Source organism: Gobius niger, assembly GCF_951799975.1.
Source record: "Gobius niger genome assembly, chromosome: 12".
In the NCBI taxonomy this organism is placed as follows: domain Eukaryota; kingdom Metazoa; phylum Chordata; class Actinopteri; order Gobiiformes; family Gobiidae; genus Gobius; species Gobius niger.
In genome coordinates, this window is record NC_136863.1 from 3,184,387 (window position 1) to 3,206,396 (window position 22,010).

General features: G+C 43.4%; 2 protein-coding genes across 5 annotated transcripts in view; both read left to right on the forward strand.

Moving 5' to 3' along the window:
- Positions 1 to 3: 3 nt before the first annotated feature.
- On the forward strand, positions 4 to 8,888 carry gins1 (GINS complex subunit 1 (Psf1 homolog)). The gene is made up of 7 exons (XM_079567150.1): positions 4 to 193; positions 1,763 to 1,827; positions 4,842 to 4,940; positions 5,014 to 5,104; positions 6,569 to 6,685; positions 6,760 to 6,834; positions 8,788 to 8,888. The coding sequence occupies exons 1-7, from the start codon at positions 119 to 121 to the stop codon at positions 8,854 to 8,856; spliced, it is 591 nt and encodes a 196-aa protein (XP_079423276.1). The 5' UTR covers positions 4 to 118; the 3' UTR covers positions 8,857 to 8,888.
- Positions 8,889 to 10,078: 1,190 nt separating this feature from the next.
- Positions 10,079 to 22,010, forward strand: part of eml4 (EMAP like 4) — a 34,370-nt gene continuing 22,438 nt past the window's right edge. For 2 of the 4 annotated variants that reach the window (XM_079567422.1, XM_079567424.1), the window contains exons 1-4: positions 10,079 to 10,332; positions 15,045 to 15,215; positions 19,938 to 20,073; positions 21,756 to 21,992. In XM_079567422.1, coding sequence (XP_079423548.1) covers positions 10,317 to 10,332; positions 15,045 to 15,215; positions 19,938 to 20,073; positions 21,756 to 21,992 — 560 coding nt within the window. In that variant the 5' untranslated portion in view covers positions 10,079 to 10,316. The remainder of the gene's footprint in view (positions 10,333 to 15,044; positions 15,216 to 19,937; positions 20,074 to 21,755; positions 21,993 to 22,010) is intronic. The other 2 variants (XM_079567423.1, XM_079567425.1) reach the window with 2 other exon arrangements.

Below are 22,010 nucleotides of genomic sequence, written 5' to 3' on the forward strand. Positions count from 1 at the left end.
ACGGGATGAAAACGGGATAAAACCAACTGAGGACGGGCGTACAGGGTCTCGAGGGTGTTTCCCGTTGATGGTTAGCGGTTAAGGAAGGTTTAAAGCCGGTTAAAGATCTTTTTCGAGGATGTTTTGTGAGAAAGTGCTGGAGCTCGTGCGGGAGCTGCACCGAATGAGCGACGGACAACTGCCCGCTTTTAACGTGAGTAAAGCCCTAAAAACAGGCAAAAAACAGGGACTAACACGATAATAAATCTAGTTCCAAAACAGGGACTGAACTTTGAAATGCTGTGGTGGAAAGAGTACAGAAAAATAAAGGAATAATAGACTTATCTCATACTATTTATCAGACTACATATCAAATACCACAACTACTATCCTTTAGTTAAAGGAACAGGCCAGCCTTTTTACATACTGAGATATGTTCTTACCTGAGCTTAGACGAGTTCATGTGTACCTGTCTGATTTTCACGCGTGTCCTCAGTCACGTAAACACAGCTCAGACGGCGTTAGCATTTAGCCTCTCCTCCTCTATGGATCCAAACGAGGTGAAGATAGAAGCTACAGAGCTCTTCCACGTTTTCCCTCTTTAATTATGGTTACGTGAAGTGTTACACTATAAAGTATAATTACACAAATTAACCTCTTAACTCCCACCTGAACGGATCACATTTTTTCCAGTTTGGCTTTACCCTAATCAAAAAAGCTTTTTGGGAAAAAGCACCAAAACAGCCACAAAAAATGAGAAGAAAACAAGGATGTAAACGCAACAAAAAATGACAAAAAACTGAACAAATATTTGACAAAAATTCAACACAAATATTAGACAAAAACTCAACCAACAAGTGACAAAATTTAAAAAAAGATGTGACAAAAAGTAAACCAACAAGTGGCCAAAAATGTTTAAAAAAAAAAAAAAAAAAAAAAGTGAGAAAAACTCTACAAAAATGTGACAAAAACTCAAAAAAAAAAATGTGACAAAAATTTGAAAAAAAAATGTGACAAAAAATCAACAAAGATGTGACAAAAAGTCAACCAACAAGTGACCAAAAATGTTTCAAAAATGTGAGAAAAACTCAACACAGCAACAACACCAGGAAAAATATCTATTTTGTGGGTCTTAGCTTTCAAATGAGGTGTTACACAGGCCTATAGCCAAAGAGGGCAGCATGCATTCGGTTTAGCCGGCTGGTAAGAGGTTAAAGTAGTTCGACATCTGCACAGTAAAGTGAAGATATTACTGCACGGATGCTGAACTACTCCTGGTATTATTACACCTTACAATATAGTTCCCCTTTTTACCCGCTTAGAAAATCCACATTGTTTAATTTTGTGTAATTATACTTTATAGTTCTCGTCCCGGCCACTTCACACTCGGCTGCAAACCGGGCCAGAGCAGCTGAAGCTCCTGATTTGATGAGGCCAACAGAACAACAAACAGGACGCCCTCCAGCCCCTCTGTCTGATTACTGACACATATTTGTCCTAGTGTTTAAAAAATGTACTCAATAACAGTAACCTGAGTACATGTAATTCATTACTTCCCACCACTGGTAAAGCCCTGACTACATTGAGACTAAATCCAAGCTAAAACAGGCTAAATCAGGGCTAGAAAGACTGAAACGATAATAAATCTAGTTCCAAAACAGGGACCGAACTGTGAAATGTAAAATTTAAAAAAAGAAAAGTTTGCATTTCAGATTTGTTCACTGTTTGTTATGGTGTTATCATGGTGTTTGTTATGAAGTGTTTAACAGAGTCTCTGTTGCAGGAGGACGGAGTGAGGCAGGTCCTGCAGGAGATGGAGGCTCTGTTTGAGCAGAACCAGACAGACGTGTGAGTTTACCGACAAAAACATGTCTTATTCTATTCTGTTGACATTGTGACGCTTAACCTCAGGTGGAGTCGGTCCATAATACAGGTCTGTCTGAGTCAAATAATCCGCCAACACTTCCTCCTGCACCTCAGAGAAAGCTCTGTTGATGCTTCAGTGTGACCTGCACTGGGATGATCGCTGGACCCGGTCTCTCAGCTTCTGCAGTGTTTTACAGTATCTGCTCAGCCTCACATGGCAGATCCCATGAGCCTTTGCAGCTGATCTGACTCACCTTCTTTCAGACCTCATCACATGCTTTTTTTTTTTTCAAACATTAGCACAAATCTGTCCGTCTTTCTTTTCCACCGTCCAGGCATTCTGTAAAAGTATTAAGTAAGGGATAATGTATAGACTACTTCAACGGATGATGTTGTTCTGATGGCTCCAACGAACCAGGACCTTCAGCTGCTCTGAGGCGGTTTGCAGCCGAGTGTGTAGCGGCCGGGATGAGGATCAGCACCTCCAAATCTGAGGCCATGGTTCTCCACCGGAAAAAGGTGGCTTCCCCTCTTCAGGTCGGTGGGGAGTCCTTGCCTCAAGTGGAGGAGTTCAAGTATCTCGGGGTCTTGTTCACGAGTGAGGGACGGATGGAGCGTGAGATGGACAGACGGATCGGTGCAGCGTCAGCAGTGATGCGGTCGCTGTATCGGTCTGTCGTGGTGAAGAGGGAGCTGAGTCGGGGCAAAGCTCTCGATTTACCGATCGATCTACGTTCCCACTCTCACCTATGGTCATGAGATTTGGGTCATGACCGAAAGGACAAGATCGCGAATACAAGCGGCCGAAATGAGTTTCCTTCGCAGGGTGGCTGGGCGCACCCTCCGAGATCGGGTGAGGAGCTCAGTTACCCGGGAGGAGCTCGGAGTAGAGTCGCTGCTCCTCCACGTCGAAAGGAGCAGCTGAGGTGGCTCGGGCATCTGTTCCGGATGCCTCCTGGTCGCCTCCCGCGGGAGGTGTTCCAGGCATGTCCTAGTGGGACAAGGCCTCGTGGACCCAGGACACGGTGGTGGGACTATGTCTCCGAGCTGGCCTGGTGTCGCCTCGGGGTCAGAACAGCTGGAGGAGGTGTGTGCGGATCGGGAAGTTTGGGCATCTCTGCTTAGACTGCTGCCCCCGCGACCCGGCCCCGGATAAAGCGGAAGAAAATGGATGGATGGATAATGTATAGAACGCTGGTCATTATCTGGAAAATAAGTACCGACAGGGCGTTCTTTACATTATCCCGCTTATTATTCGGCCATTTGCCAACTGAACACACAACATCAACTTCGTACACTTTTATGAAGGTCAAAAGGTTTATTTAGTGACTTCCGCAACAAATAGTTCCCAAAAGTTTGCTCTGCAACATTTGGCTAGGCTAGAAGCAGCAAGGCTAGTAGCTAGCTAGCCTTGAAGGCGCAGTTGGAGGAATGGTGGTGAATCTCTGGGTAAGTTGAAAGTCAGACTCACGCTAACTTTACGAGCGATTACCCCAACTTCTCTCGCAGTGACGGGACAGATAGTGTCGCTGCTACGTACGCGCGGAGTGATATGAAAGCACGAACTCCGTTGCCATTGGCGGCGTCATTATTTTTTTCAGAGGTCCTTTATCAGAAAATAATGACCGGTAGAACGTTGGGAAATCCCATTCAAATCAACGGAGCTTCTACTTACGTTGTGAAGAGCCGTATAATAAAATCAAGTAAGTGTTGTTAACTGTATATAGGGGATGATTGTGTTTCAACCATCCCCACCCCTGTCATTGTTCAGCTGTATCAGCATAATGGTTTGAGATTAGCAGGGGAAATGTGCATCACATTTTGCCTGAGAAACTACAATTTAATCTCGTGTAAGTCATATGGTTGTATGTGCAATAGTATAAGCACTAAATAAAATGTAGTGTGTTTTAGTCTATAGAATCTGCATGAACCTGTTTACAACCTTGACAACCACCATGTGGGATCAGGGAGGAAGTGGGTAAACACTGATATGATCATGTGACTCCTGTCTTATCCCTGAGTGGTGGACGAGGGCTGCGTCCGAAACGAGCTGATTGCTAAAAGCTCCTCTGCTAAACCGGATGTGCGTCAGCGTCTGCCATGAAAACATGCTTCCGAATTGTGCTGTCAGTTAGGAAGTAGCTAGGAAAAGGAGCCTCGATACTAACTATCATAGCCACTTTAGCATAGGGACCTCTGATGCTAACTAACCTGTGATTAGGAGCTATGTGCCGTCCCACAAGCCACTGCGCCAAACCCCCCCACCCCCCTCGGCCCCACCCTCAGTGATTCATGAGCAACCACTGTTGATTGACAGGAGCACATTTAATAATAAAAATAATAATATTTAAAAAAAAAAGATTCTGCTCAAGCCAAACTTTATAATGTGATAAATCCATGTTGTCGTCCCCACAGCTCAGTCACATGTCAGTATTAAAGAGGAAACTCAGGAAACAGATTAAATGCTTTTGTTTTCATTTAGTACAAACTTAAGCCACATGGATCATAATGTAGCTTTATGAAACAGCTGTGGAAATAACATAAGACTAAAGGGAAATGTTTGGATCATTTGGATTTTTTTTTTCTCCTTAAATGTCTTTGTTTGGACACTATGTTGTTGTTGGACACTAGGGGGCGACATGCACTTTTGTTTGCCCTGCACTCCACCAATGACTTTAAAGAAGAAGAAAAACAGCTGTTGGTGATGTCACATCCCTTTCCCCTGTTTAAGGACGGACGGATTGTTCAAAATGCAGCTGAAGCTCTAGTTCCCGAACTGCACAGATCTAACAGTCGACCCATGAAAGGTTCAGGAGTTAGTTGCTCGTGTTAGAGCTTAGAGGCTATGATTTGATGTTTTCAGACGCTGCCCCGGTCTCCCCTACATCTGCACAGCGCCACCTACTGTTCATAGAGTGCACTACCACAGACAAACGTGTGGTCCGGTTGTAAAAGGTTGCAGTAACTGACCCCGTTTGAATGTTGTTTTTGTTCAGGAACGAGGCGAAGGTTGACGGTCGCTCTGAGCTCATCCCCTCCATCAAACTGCGCCACTGCTGCCTCCTCCGGAACCAGCGCTGCCTCACGGCTTATCTGTGAGTACCAGGGCTGAAATATGGTACCCGGGCGTTAGATTTTGTGAAGGTGATGGTAAAGGACCTGTTTCAGATACGACCGTCTGCTGAGGATCCGGGCCCTGCGCTGGGAGTACGGCTCTGTGCTGCCCCCTACTGTCCGCTTCCACATGTGCGCAGAAGAGGTCAGTCCAGTGACAGCTTTGGCGCTTAAGTTTAGGTTCTACCGGTATCGACGTAATGAAAATATTTAAAGCAGGTACAGGAAAAAAAAGTCTTATATCTGTAGATCCAAGTTTTGATGCTGTTGGTCCTGGGACGGCATTAAAGGACGTGTTTGTTTCAGCTCAAATACATTTCTCCTGTTTTTGCCCCATTTATCCTCTTCATTTTTGCCCCTTTATTTTTCATGTTTTCCCAAAATCTTTTCGAACTTTTTTATGTTTTATGAAACACTTTCCTTTCTGATTAACTCCTCTCCTCCTCTCCTCATCATCTCCTCTCTCTCCTCTCTCATCTCTGTCCTCATCTCCTCCTCTCTAATATCTCTCTCCTCTTCTCTCCTCATCCTGTCTCATCTCTCTCCTCCTCTCTCCTCTCTCTCTCCTCCTCTCCCCTCGTCTCTCTCTCCTCCTCTCTCCTCATCTCTCTCCTCCCTCTCCTCTCTCTCCTCCCTCTCTCTCCTCTCTCTCCTCTCTCTCCTCTCTCTCTCCTCCCTCTCCTCTCTCTCTCCTCTCTCTCTCCTCTCTCTCCTCTCTCTCTCCTCTCTCTCCTCTCTCTCTCCTCTCTCTCCTCTCTCTCTCCTCCCTCTCTCTCCTCTCTCTCCTCCCTCTCTCTCCTCTCTCTCTCCTCTCTCTCTCCTCCCTCTCTCTCCTCTCTCTCTCCTCATCTCTCTCTCCTCGTCTCTCCTCATCTCTCTCACCTCATCTCTCCTCATCTCTCTCTCCTCTCTGGACACTAACGTTATGGGAGGAGGCATATGACTAAATATCTCCGTTTCAAGGGTTCCCCCTCAGACTAACACCACGCCCCTCAGACTAACACCACACCCCCTCAGACTAACACCACACCCCCTCAGACTAACACCACGCCCCTCAGACTAACACCACGCCCCCTCTGACTAACACCACGCCCCCTCTGACTAACACCACGCCCCCTCAGACTAACACGACGCCCCCTCAGACTGACACCACGCCCCCTCAGACTGACACCACGCCCCCTCAGACTAACACCACGCCCCCTCAGACTGACACCACGCCCCCTCAGACTGACACCACGCCCCCTCAGACTGACACCACGCCCCCTCAGACTAACACCACGCCCCCTCAGACTAACACCACGCCCCCTCAGACTAACACCACGCCCCCTCGGACTAACACCACGCCCCCTCATACTGACACCACGCCCCCTCAGACTAACACCACGCCCCCTCAGACTAACACCACGCCCCTCAGACTAACACCACGCCCCCTCAGACTAACACCACGCCCCCTCGGACTAACACCACGCCCCCTCGGACTAACACCACGCCCCCTCAGACTAACACCACGCCCCCTCAGACTAACACCACGCCCCCTCAGACTAACACCACGCCCCCTTTGACTAATACCACGCCCCCTCAGACTAACACCTCTTCTCGCTCGTTCCAGCTGCAGTGGTTCTCTCAGTATAAGAAGTCTCTGGCCTCGTTCATGAAGAGTTTGGGAAACGGAGAAGGACTGGACATCACCCAGGACACCAAGCCGCCCAAGAGCCTCTACATCCAGGTACTTCACCGTTACACCCGGGCCGGATCAGGGCTGGATCAGGACCGGACCCGGACTGAAGTCTGTGTGTGCAGGTTCGGTGTGTGAAGGATCACGGTGAACTGGAGATCGACGACGGGACGGTGATTCTGCTGAAGAGGAACAGTCAAGTTAGTACCACTATACTACTATGATTACTACTATGATTACTACTACTGTTACCACTACTGATGCTGCTACTACTACTATAACTACTACTGTTACTACTACTGTTACTACTACTGTTACTACTACTACTACTATAACTATTACTGTTACTACTACTGATGCTGCTACTACTACTGTTACTACTACTGTTACTACTACTGTTACTACTACTACTGCTATAACTACTACAATAACTACTACTGATGCTGCTGCTACTACTATAACTACTACCGCATTTATATTTAAATAAGAATCCACTGTCCTTTTTCAAAAACAATAAATCAACCACAAATTAATCTTAATTAAAATGATAGAAAATATAATTAAAAGTAGGGATGCACGATAATATCGGCCGGCGATAATTCTCAGCATTTATCAGCATTTTGGCCCATCCCCGATAAAGCCGATAAAAAAAAATTTGGCCGATAATTCTAAGCTTAAATGACATTGAATCTGCGGCTCCAGCTCGCTGCCTTTCTCTCGGCGGCGCTGCCCCGCACGTCCTGCAGCCCGGAGCTGCTGCAGACTCAGGACAGCACATTTACAGCAGCAGATAAACGCTCTCCACGGCCGACTTCTGTACGGTTTTAGCTGAAAAATACGACGAGTATTCCAGGGAAACAACGCTGTGCAGGCGCTCTCCGTGAAGGAAGAGTTTTTAGACTCTTTCATCGAAGTCACTTCAACATTTGCACCGCAACAACATGAGAAAAAGATTAGGAAATGTGAACCTCTGACCCGCTCACGTGAGTTACTGGAACAGAGCGGGGCCTAAAAACCCATGTATTATCTTCATATTTCTGATAAAATAAACACAAAAGCCCCGCGATTAAAGTGCTATGAAGGAGAGGAGTTTTACATTGATGAAATGAGCCGCGCTGCCACACGAGGCACAAATGCATAAATGAGCCCAGTGCAGGAGAGAGTCTTGTTTTTGTGCTGTAGTATCAGATTATTAGTCAAACTAATCACTAATCACTTCTCTCTCATGTCAGAGACGCCTCTGGACTCAGTGAAATACTATAATACTGTCTATATTCCAGAATTGTAAATAAGAATTCATTAGTATGATGTCAACAAAAAGAAAAATACTAGGAAAGAAGTAGCAGTAGTAATATTCTTCTTTTTATTTTTTATTTTAATAAGATGTGACACAGATGAGCAGAGACAGACCTGCTCAGATGGAACTGTAAAAAAACTGAGCTTTAGAAAAAGGTGGAGACTCAAACCCAAAGTAAAACTTAACAAAAAATGATTTGATTTATATTCATACACTTGTATATTGTTTGACAGAGTTAATACAGAACTGTGAACTGTTACAGTGAGTTCTTGTCACAAAATAAAGTGCAAATATATATACATAATTATCGGTGTCATTATCGGTTATCGGTATCGGGACATGCGGAATTATCGGCTATCAGTTATCGGTTCAAATTGGTATTTTCGTGCATCACTAATTAAAAGTAATATATCAGTGTGACCCAAGTGCTGCCCTCTACTGTCCTGACTGATTATTGACTATTGCCTCATTATTATGCATGACGTCATTAAAAGTATCAATATCAGAATAAAAAGTATTGGTATCGCATCATCCCGTTAAATATCGGGACATATCGTAAAATAAAAAAAGTGGCAAAAGAGCGACAAAACAAGGATGAAAATGCAACAAAAAAGTGACAAAAGAGTGATGAAAACTAGGATGAAAGTGACATAAAAGTGACTAAACAGCCACAAAGTAGCAAATAAAGAGCGACAAAGACGTGCCGTCAAGCAACAATAACACAACAAGAAAACAAGGATGAAAACATGACAAAAGCAACAAAAACTGCACACAGGTCATAATCAGTTGCAGTACTAAGCAGGAGTGCAGATAAAACCACCGTCACTAACGTCTGTACTTCCTGTCTCGTCCACAGCACTTCCTGCCGCGGTGGAAGTGTGAGCAGCTGATTCGTCAGGGCGTCCTGGAGCACGTCGTGTCGTAAACCCGGGTCCATTAACGTGTTCGCGGCGTCCGGTCTGAGGAAGAACCGGCTGCTCACCATGATTTAACCTCTTACCACCCGCCTGGACCAAATGCATTCTGTCCTCTTTGGCCATTATATAGGTCTGTGTAACACCTCATTTGAAAGCTAAGACCCACAAAACTGAGCCTTTTCCTCGCGTTGTTGCTGTGTTGTGTCACCTTTTGTATGTTTTTTTTTTGGTCACATTTTTGTTTATTTTTTTCATTTTTTGTTGAATTTTTGTCATTTTTTTGTTTAATTTTTGTCACATTTTTGTTGAATTTTTGTCATTTTTTGTTTAATTTTTGTTTAATTTTTGTCATTTTTTTGTTGAATTTTTGTCACATTTTTGTTGAATTTTTGTCACATTTTTGTTTCATTTTTGTCACATTTTTGTTGAATTTTTGTCATTTTTTGTTTAATTTTTGTCTTTTTTTTGTTTAATTTTTGTCACATTTTTGTAGAATTTTTGTCATTTTTTGTTTAATTTTTGTCACATTTTTGTTTAATTTTTGTCACATTTTTGTTTAATTTTTGTCATTTTTTGTTGAATTTTTGTCACATTTTTGTTGAATTTTTGTCACATTTTTGTTGAATTTTTGTCACATTTTTGTTGAATTTTTGTCACATTTTTGTCATTTTTTGTTTAATTTTTTTCACTTTTTTGTTTAATTTTTGTCACTTCTTTGTTGCGTTTACATCCTTGTTTTCTTCTCATTTTTTGTGGTTGTTTTGGTGCTTTTTTCCCAAGAAGCTTTTTGATTCGGGTAAAGCCAAACTGGAGAAAATGGGATCCGTTCAGGTGGGAGTTAAAGAGGTTAAGGGAATAAACTTCTCCATCAGCCTCATGGAGCTTCTGTCACGGATGGAAGGAGGAACCCAGTGTGTTTTCTTATAAGTGATGAAAGTGTGATCACATCCACTGAACTGAATGTCATGGAGGATTATTAAAGGTCCAGAGGTGCTCGTGCTCCAGGATAAAACATCTGTTCAAACTCGTATTTCACAAATAAAACTTAATAAAAACTCATTTTTGGGAATAAAAAAATATGAAGAGTTTTTGTTTCGGTGTCTGTGTCTGACCGGGATCTAAAGCACCGGGACATGGGTGTTATAAACCGAGCCAGGTCCTGGTCTCGCGCGGCCTGAAGTCTCGCGGCACCTCTCTGTCAGGGGTAAGTCTCGCGGTGTTTGCTGCAGCTCAGAGGCGGAGTCGGAAGCTGAGTCTGAGGCTCTGCAGAAACAGAAGAGTCTGAAGCTGCAGCTCTGCTTTGGTCCTGATTCTGACCCGGTTTAGACTCTGTTCAGACCCGGTCCAGTCCGGTCTAAACTGCGGGACTCGGCGGGAGCTCGCAGCCCGTGCTCGTGCCGCGCTCGTGTCCGCTGGAGGCGCGCGCTCGCGGCTCGGCGGGAAACAACAGGCCCCAGTCACGCGCACGATGGACGGCTCTCTGGGTAAGTCCCGCACGCGCTCACACACACACATACACGCACGCGCCTGGACCGCTCTCCACGTGTCACCCCCACGCCCCGCCCCCCGAGCGTGTGCGCGTGAGAACAAAGGCACCGGAAGTGGTCGAGACTGCTTCCGGCAGGTCTGGTCCTGGTTTGGTCCAGGTTTGGTCCATGTTTAGTCCTTGACCCTCCAGAGCAGAAAGATCTATGTGCAGTACTACTGTACTACTGTAGTAGTACTGCAGTAATACATGCAGTAAACCCACCTCTGCTTATACTGCAGTATACTGTAGTAGTATTGCTGTAGTACATGCAGTGAACCCAGCTCTCTGCTTATACTGTCTGCAGTACTACTGTAGTGCTGTAGTAGTACTGATGTAATACACATGGTGAACTCATCTCTTCCCTAATACTGCAGTAGTACTGTGGTATTAGCAAAGAGATGGGGTTACTGCATGTATTTTTGCAGTACTACAGTAGTACTGCAGTAGTACTGCAGTATAATCTGTGAAGCCCCACTTTAACCCAGCACATTTTCTCCAGTTCGACTTGACCCAAATCTAAGAAAAAGAGTGACGGCACCAGAATAAATCTGAGATCCGTTTTGAAGGTCTTAGCTTTCAAATGAGGCGTTACACTGGCTGTAGGATGTGAGCTCCAGTCAAGAAGCTTCTAGATTTGGGTAAAGCTGAGCTGCTCGGTTCAGGTAAAGAGAGGACTTTACTGCATGTATTATAGTAGTACTCCAGTAGTATTACACAGTACTGCAGTAGTACTGCAGTAGTATTACACAGTACTGCAGTAGTACTGCAGTAGTATTACACAGTACTGCAGTAGTACTCCAGTAGTATTACACAGTACTGCAGTAGTACTCCAGTAGTATTACACAGTACTGCAGTAGTACTACAGTAGTACTGCAGTCACTGTTGCAGCTCAGACTCAGACCTGAGACAAAACCTGGTAAATGTGCGACGCAAACAAAGGACAAAGGTTTGTCTGAGACGAGGAACAAAAGTGAGGAAGTAAAAAGGTGTCAGAGCGACGAGCAGGGGGGGCGGAGCTCCTAAAAGTACATACAGTATTACAATACTCTGACTTTCATCATGTGGAGACTGAGGACGCGCTCCTAAAAGTACATACAGTATTACAATACTCCGACTTTCATCATGTGGAGACTGAGGACGAGCTCCTAAAAGTACATACAGTATTACAATACTCTGACTTTCATCATGTGGAGAGACGGAGGACGCGCTCCTAAAAGTACATATACAGTATTACAATACTCCGACTTTCATCATGTGTAGAGACAGAGGACGCGCTCCTAAAAGTACATACAGTATTACAATACTCTGACTTTCATCATGTGGAGAGACAGAGGACGTGCTCCTAAAAGTACATACAGTATACAGTATTACAATACTCTGACTTTCATCATGTGGAGAGACAGAGGACGTGCTCCTTAAAGTACATATACAGTATTACAATACTCCAACTTTCATCATGTGGAGACACGGAGGACGAGCTCCTAAAAGTACATACAGTACTACAATACTCCGACTTTCATCATGTGGAGACACGGAGGACGAGCTCCTAAAAGTACATACAGTATTACAATACTCCGACTTTCATCGTGTGGAGACACGGAGGACGAGCTCCTAAAAGTACATATACAGTACTACAATACTCCGACTTTCATCATGGCCAAAACCCCAAGGGCCAAACTTAACATTGTAGCTTAAAGTAAAGACCTGTTTTCTGGAAATGCCAATGTTTTACATCAATGTTTCCCTCGTGGCTTTGGGATCCACCATCACCCTCGGAGGACGAGCCGAGGACCTACATAAAACTGTCATTTGTCATATGTCGTATAAAAGGTTTTGTTGCAGCAGATTTCCCTTTAAGACTGAAATCATTATCGAAACAACCCAATGACATTCACTTTAACACAGTTAGTGTTTCTGTGCAGTTTCAGATGTAAAACATTTAATAAAAGTTCCCTATAGACTCGTGACCCACTGAAAATGGTTCCGTGACCCACTTTTGGGCCCCGACCCACCAGTTCAGAATCACTGTTTAACATATATGACCAAGCGGGACATTTTTAGACTACTATAACAGGTATTTGATCTCTTATTTGCACAATAATATTTCACATAATCATCTTGGGGCCAGAGTCTGTGCTGGAGGGCCGGATTTGGCCCCCGGGCCTGATGTATATACAGGTGGAGCAGCTCGGACGAGTGTCAGGAAGTCTGCGGCACCAACAAATCAAATGAAAGCAAAATATGGAACGCCACATCTGAAGTTACAGTGGAGGCGATAATGGCAGGAATGAGGTTATTCTCATACGTTTGTCTGACAGCGGTTTGATAAAGGCTCCGCCCTCACAGATCCAATAACATCTGCACTAGTGCTGCCCATATTGATTGATCTCGAATTTCGATTAGATTTTTTCATAATAAATTAAAGCAGAAGTAAGTACCTTGTTTACCTTAATAGATCCTTCTGCCCTCTGGGGGTGATAAAAGTGTCTCTGGCCAGAAAACCACAGTTGCAACTTCGCTGCCACCGGGTTGGAGCAACCAATACACACCAATGGAATCACAAAGAAGAAGCTAGCAGGCTAACGGGCAAAGCTAACTACGGGCTACTACTGCCACTTAAAGGGATATTTCAGGATTTTTGACATAGGGCTCATTTCCTAGATATCCAGAGTGTTGCTGATTTCTGGACATATTTTTTTTTCCAGTTCTTATATTTGAAGAGTTTCGTGGCGCTAGGCTAGTGCATGTCTATGGTATCAGCTAGCCTGCATTAAAAACAGTGTGACCCGCTCCACAGAGCACCTGAGGCAAATCACTTATAACACCAGACTAACCATATAAATGTCTGTGTCCATAGAATCATGTTTGGAATATAACTGACCTGCATCACATGAATGATCACATTTTGAGGGACTATTTTCTAGCAGATCACTCCGCCGCTGCGTAGCTTATACAACCACGAAGATGATGCTGCTCAAATATAAGTTATTTTAAATGATTCTATGGACACAGACATTTATATGGTTATGGTTTATATGAGATCCTCGTAGCAGCTGCGGAGAATGACTCGCTCTGAGACGAGCCTTCAGTGACCGGCTAATAACCCACAGAAAATAGTCCCGTAGTCTGGCAGATTTAGTGAGTTTAGTAAATGAAAAAACATTTATTATAAATGTTACGTTTGTGGGACCCTGGTATAAGCGGATTAAACAACTCAGAGCCGTGCATTAGACCAGTGTTTCTCAACCTGGGGGTCGGGACCCCCAAGGGGGTCGCGAGACAAATTTGGGGGGTCGCCAGATCATGTAGATAAAATATACATATTTTTATTAGCGTGCATTATACTATTTTATTGTCGCATGTGTGAGCTATTTTACCATCATTTTATTCATTTTATTTTAGCCCTTTGTTTTTTTCTTTCTTTTTTAAGAATAATGTAAGCTAATGTTCCGATTTCTCAGGGTGTGACCCAGGCGGGGGGGTCACGAACCCCTTTAACTGCTATAATGGGGGTCGCGGCTCCAAAAGGTTGAGAACCACTGCATTAGACGGTTATAATGCACTTCGCGGTAGGGCTGTGCAATTAATCGAAATTCGATTCCGATTTCGATTATTACACTAGACGATCACAAAAATAGCATAATCGAGAACAAACGATTATTAAGGATGCCCTCCCACTTGTCCATCCAAAGCGCAAAAAGTCCATCCTGCGCGGTTTGTGTGACGCGTCTGATCAGCTGAAACACCAGCGCAGCGTGACAGAACTGTAAATAATATCATACTAATATTTTTTATACCTAACTCTTGAGATAACACCTGTTAAGAGCTCACCTTGTGCTGAAAGGAGAACAGCTGTTTAGAAGCCTCGACATCTTTTGCTCAGACACTGGTTTTGTTTAGTAGAAAAATCTAAAACTCTTCTTCAGGAGCAGATCAGCGGAGCTCAAAGCAAACTCTTATTACTTCATGCTGCTGTGATGATTGTTTCTGTTCCCTTCACATTTCACGAGCTAAAGGCTCAGGCTTTGGTTTGACATAAAAACATTAGCGCTGTGTGATGATGTCATCAGGCCGCGCGGCTCTGTTGGACAGGTGTGAGGGCTGGCCAGCAGGGGGCAGGTGTCCCTATAGGACTAGTTTAGAAACGTGAGCATATAAAAAAAGAAAAAAAAGAAATGTTTTTATTGTCCAAAGGAAATGTAGTCCATAGTTGTTTTTTTAAAATAATAATAAAAATGAATAATCGTTTGAATAATCGTGATTTCAATTATTACTAAAATAATCGTGATTATTATTTTTTCTATAATCGAGCAGCCCTACTTCGCGGAGTAACTCCGCTGCGCGTCGTGGTGTTCTTGACTCCACATCGTGCATTATAACCGTCGAATGCACGGCTCCTTGTTGTTTAATCCTTACTTAAAGCACATTAACGCACATTAACGCACATTAACGGACATTAACGCACATTAACGGACATTAGCGCACATTAACGCACATTAACGCACATTAACGGATACCCTGTGTGTAAAACATACCGAGGGGATCACGCCAGGCTTCACGGTCACACCTCTCGTTATGAGAAACCGCACAGATGTTTTGAGTGTTGACAGGAAACGCAGCGTCTGTTGTTTCTCTGGACGATCGAGAGTCTGCTGTGTGTCTGTGCAGATGACGAGGTGCACGAGGACCACGTGAACGAGGAGCACGTGCACGCTCGCCTGTGCGCGCTCGAGCTCCGGGTGCAGACGCAGGACGACGAGCTCACCGTGCTCAAGGCGGCGCTCGCTGATGTCATCCGCCGCCTCAACCAATCAGAGGAGAGCAAGGCCAAGGGCAAAGGTAAATATCAGTCCCATCGTGATTTTACATTTAAAACAAAACGTGTGCTTTTTATTGTTGGATAGTTGTGCGTTTTCTTGCTGGTGTTGTTCAAAGGTTATATTAAAAAGAGCCAGTCTTGAAATGAACGGATCCCAAAGACTCGGCTCCCGGTAAAGAGCCGTAAATCCCACCTCTAGTCATTTCCTGGGCTGCATCTAAAAAGTGGCAAGAGCTCCTTTCTCCTTTTCCTTAACCTTAGAGGTCGACCTTGAGGAACAGTGAGGAACTGGAGCTTCAGCTGCTCCTTCTGCGTCAGGACGATCTGAACCTTCCTCACTCAGAGGAGGAAACAACCAGGAAGTTACGTCGGACAATATACGCTACATACGTATCCTCTCGCAACGAATTTAATGTTATTACCGACATAATCCGAACAACTGCACGAGTGTCAGAATGATGTGTTAACCTCTTATCCCCCGCCTGAACTGAGTACATTTTCTCCTTTTGACTTTAAGCAAATCTAAACCCGAAAATGTGTCAAAATAGTGAGGAAAAAGTCACAAACAACCAACAAAAAAGCAATGAGACAAAAGTGACAACAACGCGAGGAAAAAGATCTTTTTCGATCAGTTTTGTAGGTCTTAGATTTCAAATGAGACATTACTCTGGCCTGTTGGCTTTAACCTTTTAGTTTCGGGTAAAGCTGAACTGGAGAAAATGCCCTTGGTTAAGTACCGAGGGCATTTTCTCCAGTTGTGCATTACAGAGTAAGCATTTGAACGCTAAGACCTACAAAAGACCTATAACGAAGCTTCGTCTTCGTTTTGATTATCACGGTTTCGTCCTTTTTGGTTGTGTTTTGGTCACATTTTTGCGGCTTGATTACAGTTTGTTTTGTTTTTTGTTTGTATACTTTATTGTCCCCGTAGGGACATGTGTCCTCTGCATTTACCCCATCCTTCGGTGCCGCTGGGGCGACCCGTCAGGAGACCCGTCTCCATGATGTGGAGCCAGGCTGATGGTCAGACTCAGCTGGCTGGAGGATTCACCTATTGTACATGTTTTTAGTGGTAGGAGAAACCGGAGGAAACCTACACAGACACGGGAAGAACATGCAAACTCCACACAGAATACCCGGAGGAAACCTACGCAGACACGGGAAGAACATGCAAACTCCACACAGAAAGGCCCCGTCGAACCCGGGACCTTCTAGCTGTAAAGCGGAGGTGCTAACTGCTGCGCTACTGTGCCGCCATTGCATTACGCACACGCACAAAAATTAAATGCGACCTGAACGCAACAGAAACCGTGACAAAAACATGCTAAAAATGACTCAAAACGACTAAAACGTGATATCAAAAACAAGAAAGAAGCTTAGGTGAGTTTTGTAAGTCTTAGCTTTCAAATGAGGTGTTACTCTGGCCTGTAGTCGAGAAGCTTTTAGATTTGGGTAAAACTGGAAACGATGTGCTTGGTTAAGGCGGGGGGTACGGGGTTAAAGTAACAGCTTATAAACATCACTGTTCATTTTTACTGATATTCACCAAACCCTGCGCTTTAGTTCACTGCAGCTGCATTAGCGTCTGTAAATGTCGCCATAAGTTCATTGATTTCCTAAAATAAAACTTCCAGATGCTGCTGTGGCTCTAACGCTGCATCACCTGCTTTATACTTTTATATATTTAGGACAAAGCTCATGTTTTACTGAGTGAAACGTCACACATCTAACTGTGGATCATTTCCCACTCGTGCGGTGAGGGACCGGGTTCGTAAACCTTCAGGAGGCAGCAGTGACTTGTGGGATTGTTCTGGGCTCCTTATGATGAGGAACATCCTGAGGTTCCTCTGCTAAAGGAGGTGTTAAAGGAAACATCACAGCTCCTTTAACTCCCTCCTAACTGCGCTGACACACTTAGATGCTCCTTCATGAAGCACGTCCTGGTCAGCGAGGAGGAGAAGGAGGAGGAGATTCCTAAACTTATTGACACTTTTTAGATGCAGCCCTGGTTGTTTCCTCCTCTGGGTTAGGAAGGTTCAGATGGTCCTGACATAGAAGTAGCAGCTGAAGCTCCTGCTCCTCAAGGTCGGCTCTAAGGTTAAGCAACAGGAGGAAGGATCTATCTTATCTTGCTGCTTTATAGACGCAGCCCTCGATCAGTGTAACGACCTGCACAGTGACCTCCAGCTCTGGTCCAGCAGCACATTATGAAAAAGGCAGATTTTCAGAGTCCCTGCTTTGCCACGAGCCTCGTGTCCGCTCTGCCTTTTGTCGGTGACAACAACAATAAAGACGGGGAAAAGCTGCCGCATTTTTACGGTAAGGACAAGTCTTTGCAGAGCCAGAGGAGCGTGTTTGTTTGTGGTTTTCACTTGTTGCAGCGTGAGCAGATAAACAGTCTGAAAGATAAAAAGCTGCACTGCCCGAATCAAAGTTGTTGTGAAGCCGTCGAGTAAAATCTCACAGCTGTTGCGTGAATACTTTTCGATTAGGGCAATAATTACTATATCGACTTATTGCTTAATAAATGACAGATTTTATTATCAATGGTGTGTTGATGTAGTGGGTGTTCTCTTTTTGACCGATTTTACAATATTGGCTCTCAGCCGATATCATGCAGATAAAAGGTCGATCTCTCAAACTGAAAGGGATAAAGACTTTCTGTTTTTTGTCACTGAAAGGAGCCGAGTCAGAGCCGCAAACTTTAACTGTTGGAGATCGTTCTTTGTTTTGGAATCTTTGCTTTTTGTCTTTCAAACGAGCTCCCTCTGAAGTTCCAACTAAGCATGAATGTCCTGAGTAAATCTGCCCTATGCCCCTAATAAAGCGCCCCCTGCTGTCACAGTTCAAAGCTTCATGCACAGGATTAAAGACAGTATATCAGTAGTGCATATGGCCATCGGCCTTAGAAAAAACCTTATCGGTCGACCTCGAGGCCAAACCCAGAGCTGAAAAGCTTTAGAACCATCTTTTCAGCTCTGGGACACTAATACTCAAGCTTCCCAAGTGCAAGGCACCCCCACATGTTATATATATTATACAGTATCTGCACTATAACCCTGGTGTTATGTGATCATGTGTCTCACAGCTGTTTTAATTCAGGGTCATTGATAGAATGATGCAGGTTATGTTGGACACAATTATCTCTTACTTATTTAATAAGATTCTGTCCTTTTTTGGATCCTGATTATCACTCCGGCTGGTGAGGACTGATGGATTAGTAAACAAAATATCTACTTTCAACATGGATGAAACAAATCATGATTAAAGTCAATGTACTGTATGTTCTGGACTACAAGTCGCACTTGTTTACTTAGTTTGGCAGCGGGTGCGACTTATACTCAGGTGCGACTTGTATGTCACAATATATAATATCACATGTTTGTTATTTTCACACTGACAGCCGCTAGAGGGCGCTCTAGGCTCTTGTACCAGTATCTGCTACTCCTGTACCACTGAAGATTTAAAAAAGGGTAACTGAGCAGCAGTAAGGAAGTTTCTGAGGGCCTGGTTACTCAAACAAAAGCAACAAGCTACATGGCCAAAGCAAGAGGAATGAGTGCTTCAACAACGCGCTGCTCCGGAGAGACTTATATATGTGATTTTTCTTCTTCATTATGCATTTTTTGCCTGGTGCGACTTATAGTCTGGAAAATGTGGTAATAATTATCAGCATGTTGCTGCACAGCACATTTAGGAAAGTGCAAAGCAGAAAGAGCCCAAACACATGCTCTCCCTCTGTCCAAGCCCCAGCTCCTCCTCACTCAGGACAGGAGACAAGCCCCAGCTCCTCCTCACTTAGGACAGGAGACAAGCCCCAGCTCTTCCTCACTCAGGACAGGAGACGAGCCCCAGCTCCTCCTCACTCAGGACAGGAGACAAGCCCCAGCTCCTCCTCACTCAGGACAGGAGATAAGCCCCAGCTCCTCCTCACTTAGGACAGGAGACAAGCCCCAGCTCCTCCTCACTCAGGACAGGAGACGAGCCCCAGCTCCTCCTTACTCAGGACAGGAGACAAGCCCCAGCTCCTCCTCACTCAGGACAGGAGACAAGCCCCAGCTCCTCCTCACTCAGGACAGGAGACAAGCCCCAGATCCTCCTCACTCAGGACAGGAGACAAGCCCCAGCTCCCCTCCTCACTCAGGACAGGAGACAAGCCCCAGCTCCTCCTCCTCACTCAGGACAGGAGACAAGCCCCAGCTCCTCCTCACTCAGGACAGGAGACAAGCCCCAGCTCCTCCTCACTCAGGACAGGAGACAAGCCCCAGCTCCTCCTCACTCAGGACAGGAGACAAGCCCCAGCTCCCCCTCACTCAGGACAGGAGACAAGCCCCAGCTCCTCCTCACTCAGGACAGGAGACATGCCCCAGCTCCTCCTCACTCAGGACAGGAGACGAGCCCCAGCTCCTCCTCACTCAGGACAGGAGACAAGCCCCAGCTCCTCCTCACTCAGGACAGGAGACAAGCCCCAGCTCCTCCTCACTCAGAGGCTAAATGCTCAATGTCCATGTTTTTTTTTTGCCAAATAAAACTCTGAGAAATATTAAAATCTTTCTATCTTTTCATGGAACTCACTCCGCTTTGTCGAACACGCTCCACGGAGTGAGAGAGCGGTGATTAGCTTGATGCTAACGTTATGCACAAGATGGCCGCCACATTTACTATAACTAAAGTTTAATGACAGACCTGCGGTCGGCCAATCAGAGACAGAGGTTCTGACCCGGTCTTTGCGGTGGTTCCAGGGTCGATGCGCGAGGCCTACTCCATGTCGTGTCTCCCGAACGGGGGGACGTCTGGGGGGACGTCCGGGGGGAGACGACGGGACAGAGAGTCTGGGTCAGTGACGAGGAAGGAGACGGTTTCCTCAGCGGCCAAGAGGTCAGAGTTCACACGCACACGAGTACACAACAATACACAACAATACACAACAGTCCTAATGGGTCAAAGGTCAAAGCCCACAGTCTTCATGGCACATTCATTTTTGCGTCTATTAAATTATTTGTTGCTTTTATACAGAAATGTTTGCGTTAATTGAATTGAATGAAATTGAATTATATTTGTAAAGTTGTACTTTCATGTTTATTTCACTTAATGACTTTATATTTTTGATCATATGAATACATTAATAAGTATAATAAGTACATTGAACTGAAATATCTATTATATTTGAAAATATTTAATACTTTTGTAAGTTAATGTATTTGATTATATCATATTTAACACTTTTATATTCATACGTCTGTGTGTGTTATATTTGATTATTTAATTTTCTTCTGTATGTTTAAAAAAAAAAAAAAATTAATACTTTATTTTTTATTTATTTTTTATGTATTTTAATATTCAAGACTTTTATTTATTTATTTTTAAGTAATGATTTAATATTATATTCAACATTATTTAATACTTAATATTTCTTGTTATTTCATGTTTTTGGAATAATATTTAATACTTTTATATGCTCGTGTGGGTTATTAGATTATTTATTGTTTTTAATCATATTTGATACTTTTATTCTAAAATAAAAAAATCTATCAAAACTTTATTTATAGAGCGCTTTTCATACGAAGTTGTGATGCAAAGTGCTTTACAGATTAAAAACAGTTCCCGCCCACACTTGCAAATATTCACTTGTGTATTTTATATAATCAATATTACTTTTTTAGATTTAATACTTTATTTTTTTTAAATAATATTTAATACTTTTGTAAGTTAATGTATTTTATTTCATATTTTAATCATATTTAACACTTTTATATTTATACGCCTGTGTGTGTTGTTTGATTATTTAATATTCTAAACACTATTTAACTAATATTTAATTTAATTTGTTCTTCTGTATGTTTTAATATAAAAAAAAAATGAATACTTAAATTTTTATTTTTTTTAATGTATTTTAATATTCAAGACTTATTTATTTATTTTAAGTAATGATTTAATATTATATTTCACTTTATTTAATATTTAATGTTATTTCATGTTTTTGGAATAATATTTAATACTTTCATATGCTCGTGTGTGTTATTAGATTATTTATTGTTTTTAATCATATTTGATACTTTTATTCTAAAATAAAAAACGTTATTTATAGAGCACTTTACATAAAAGTTGTGATGCAAAGTGCTTTACAGATTAAAAACAGTTCCTGCCCACACTTGCAAATATTCACTTGTGTATTTTATATAATCAATATAATTTTTTTATATTTAATACTTTTATTTTTTTAAATAATATTTAGTACTTTTATAGGCTCTTGTGTGTTTTTATTTTAATATAATATTTTTGATAACATTTAATACATACAGTTTATTTCACTATTTTATATATTTTTTAATAATATTTGATACTCTTTTATGCGAATGTATAGTTTATATAATCATTTGATATTTTGTATTAATTTATTTACAAAATGTACATATTGAATACTTATATATGTTCGTGTGGAGATGCTTTTGTTTAGGTTCAGGTCTCCGTCCTGAAGAGTCTGTCCTGTTTTAGACGTTCTTCACGAGAGCCAGAGCTTCTCCCAAATACTGTGTTAAATGTTTGACCTTTGACCTCAGTGGAACAGAGAAGAAGAAGTCCCAGTCCCGGCCCGACCTGGGCGAGATCCGGGAGGAGGATCAGGGCCAGGACCAGCTGCAGTCCCCACAGTCCCTGCAGAGGTCGCTCTCCACCGAGTCCCGGTCCACAGACCCCAGGACCGAGCCCAGGACCGAGCCCAGGACCGAGCCCAGGACCGAGCCCAGGACCGAGACTAAAGCCGAGACAAAAACCCCGACGGCCGCCTCAGGGAAAAGGTCTCTGCTCCGGGCGGC

Bases quoted from the DNA above. Each gene is read 5' to 3' on its own strand.
- gins1 (XM_079567150.1), top strand. From the start codon at position 119: ATGTTTTGTGAGAAAGTGCTGGAGCTCGTGCGGGAGCTGCACCGAATG. The intron at 1,828-4,841 runs GTGAGTTTACCG...GTTTTTGTTCAG, and splicing joins GAGCAGAACCAGACAGACGT to GAACGAGGCGAAGGTTGACG. The intron at 5,105-6,568 runs GTCAGTCCAGTG...CGCTCGTTCCAG, and splicing joins TCCACATGTGCGCAGAAGAG to CTGCAGTGGTTCTCTCAGTA.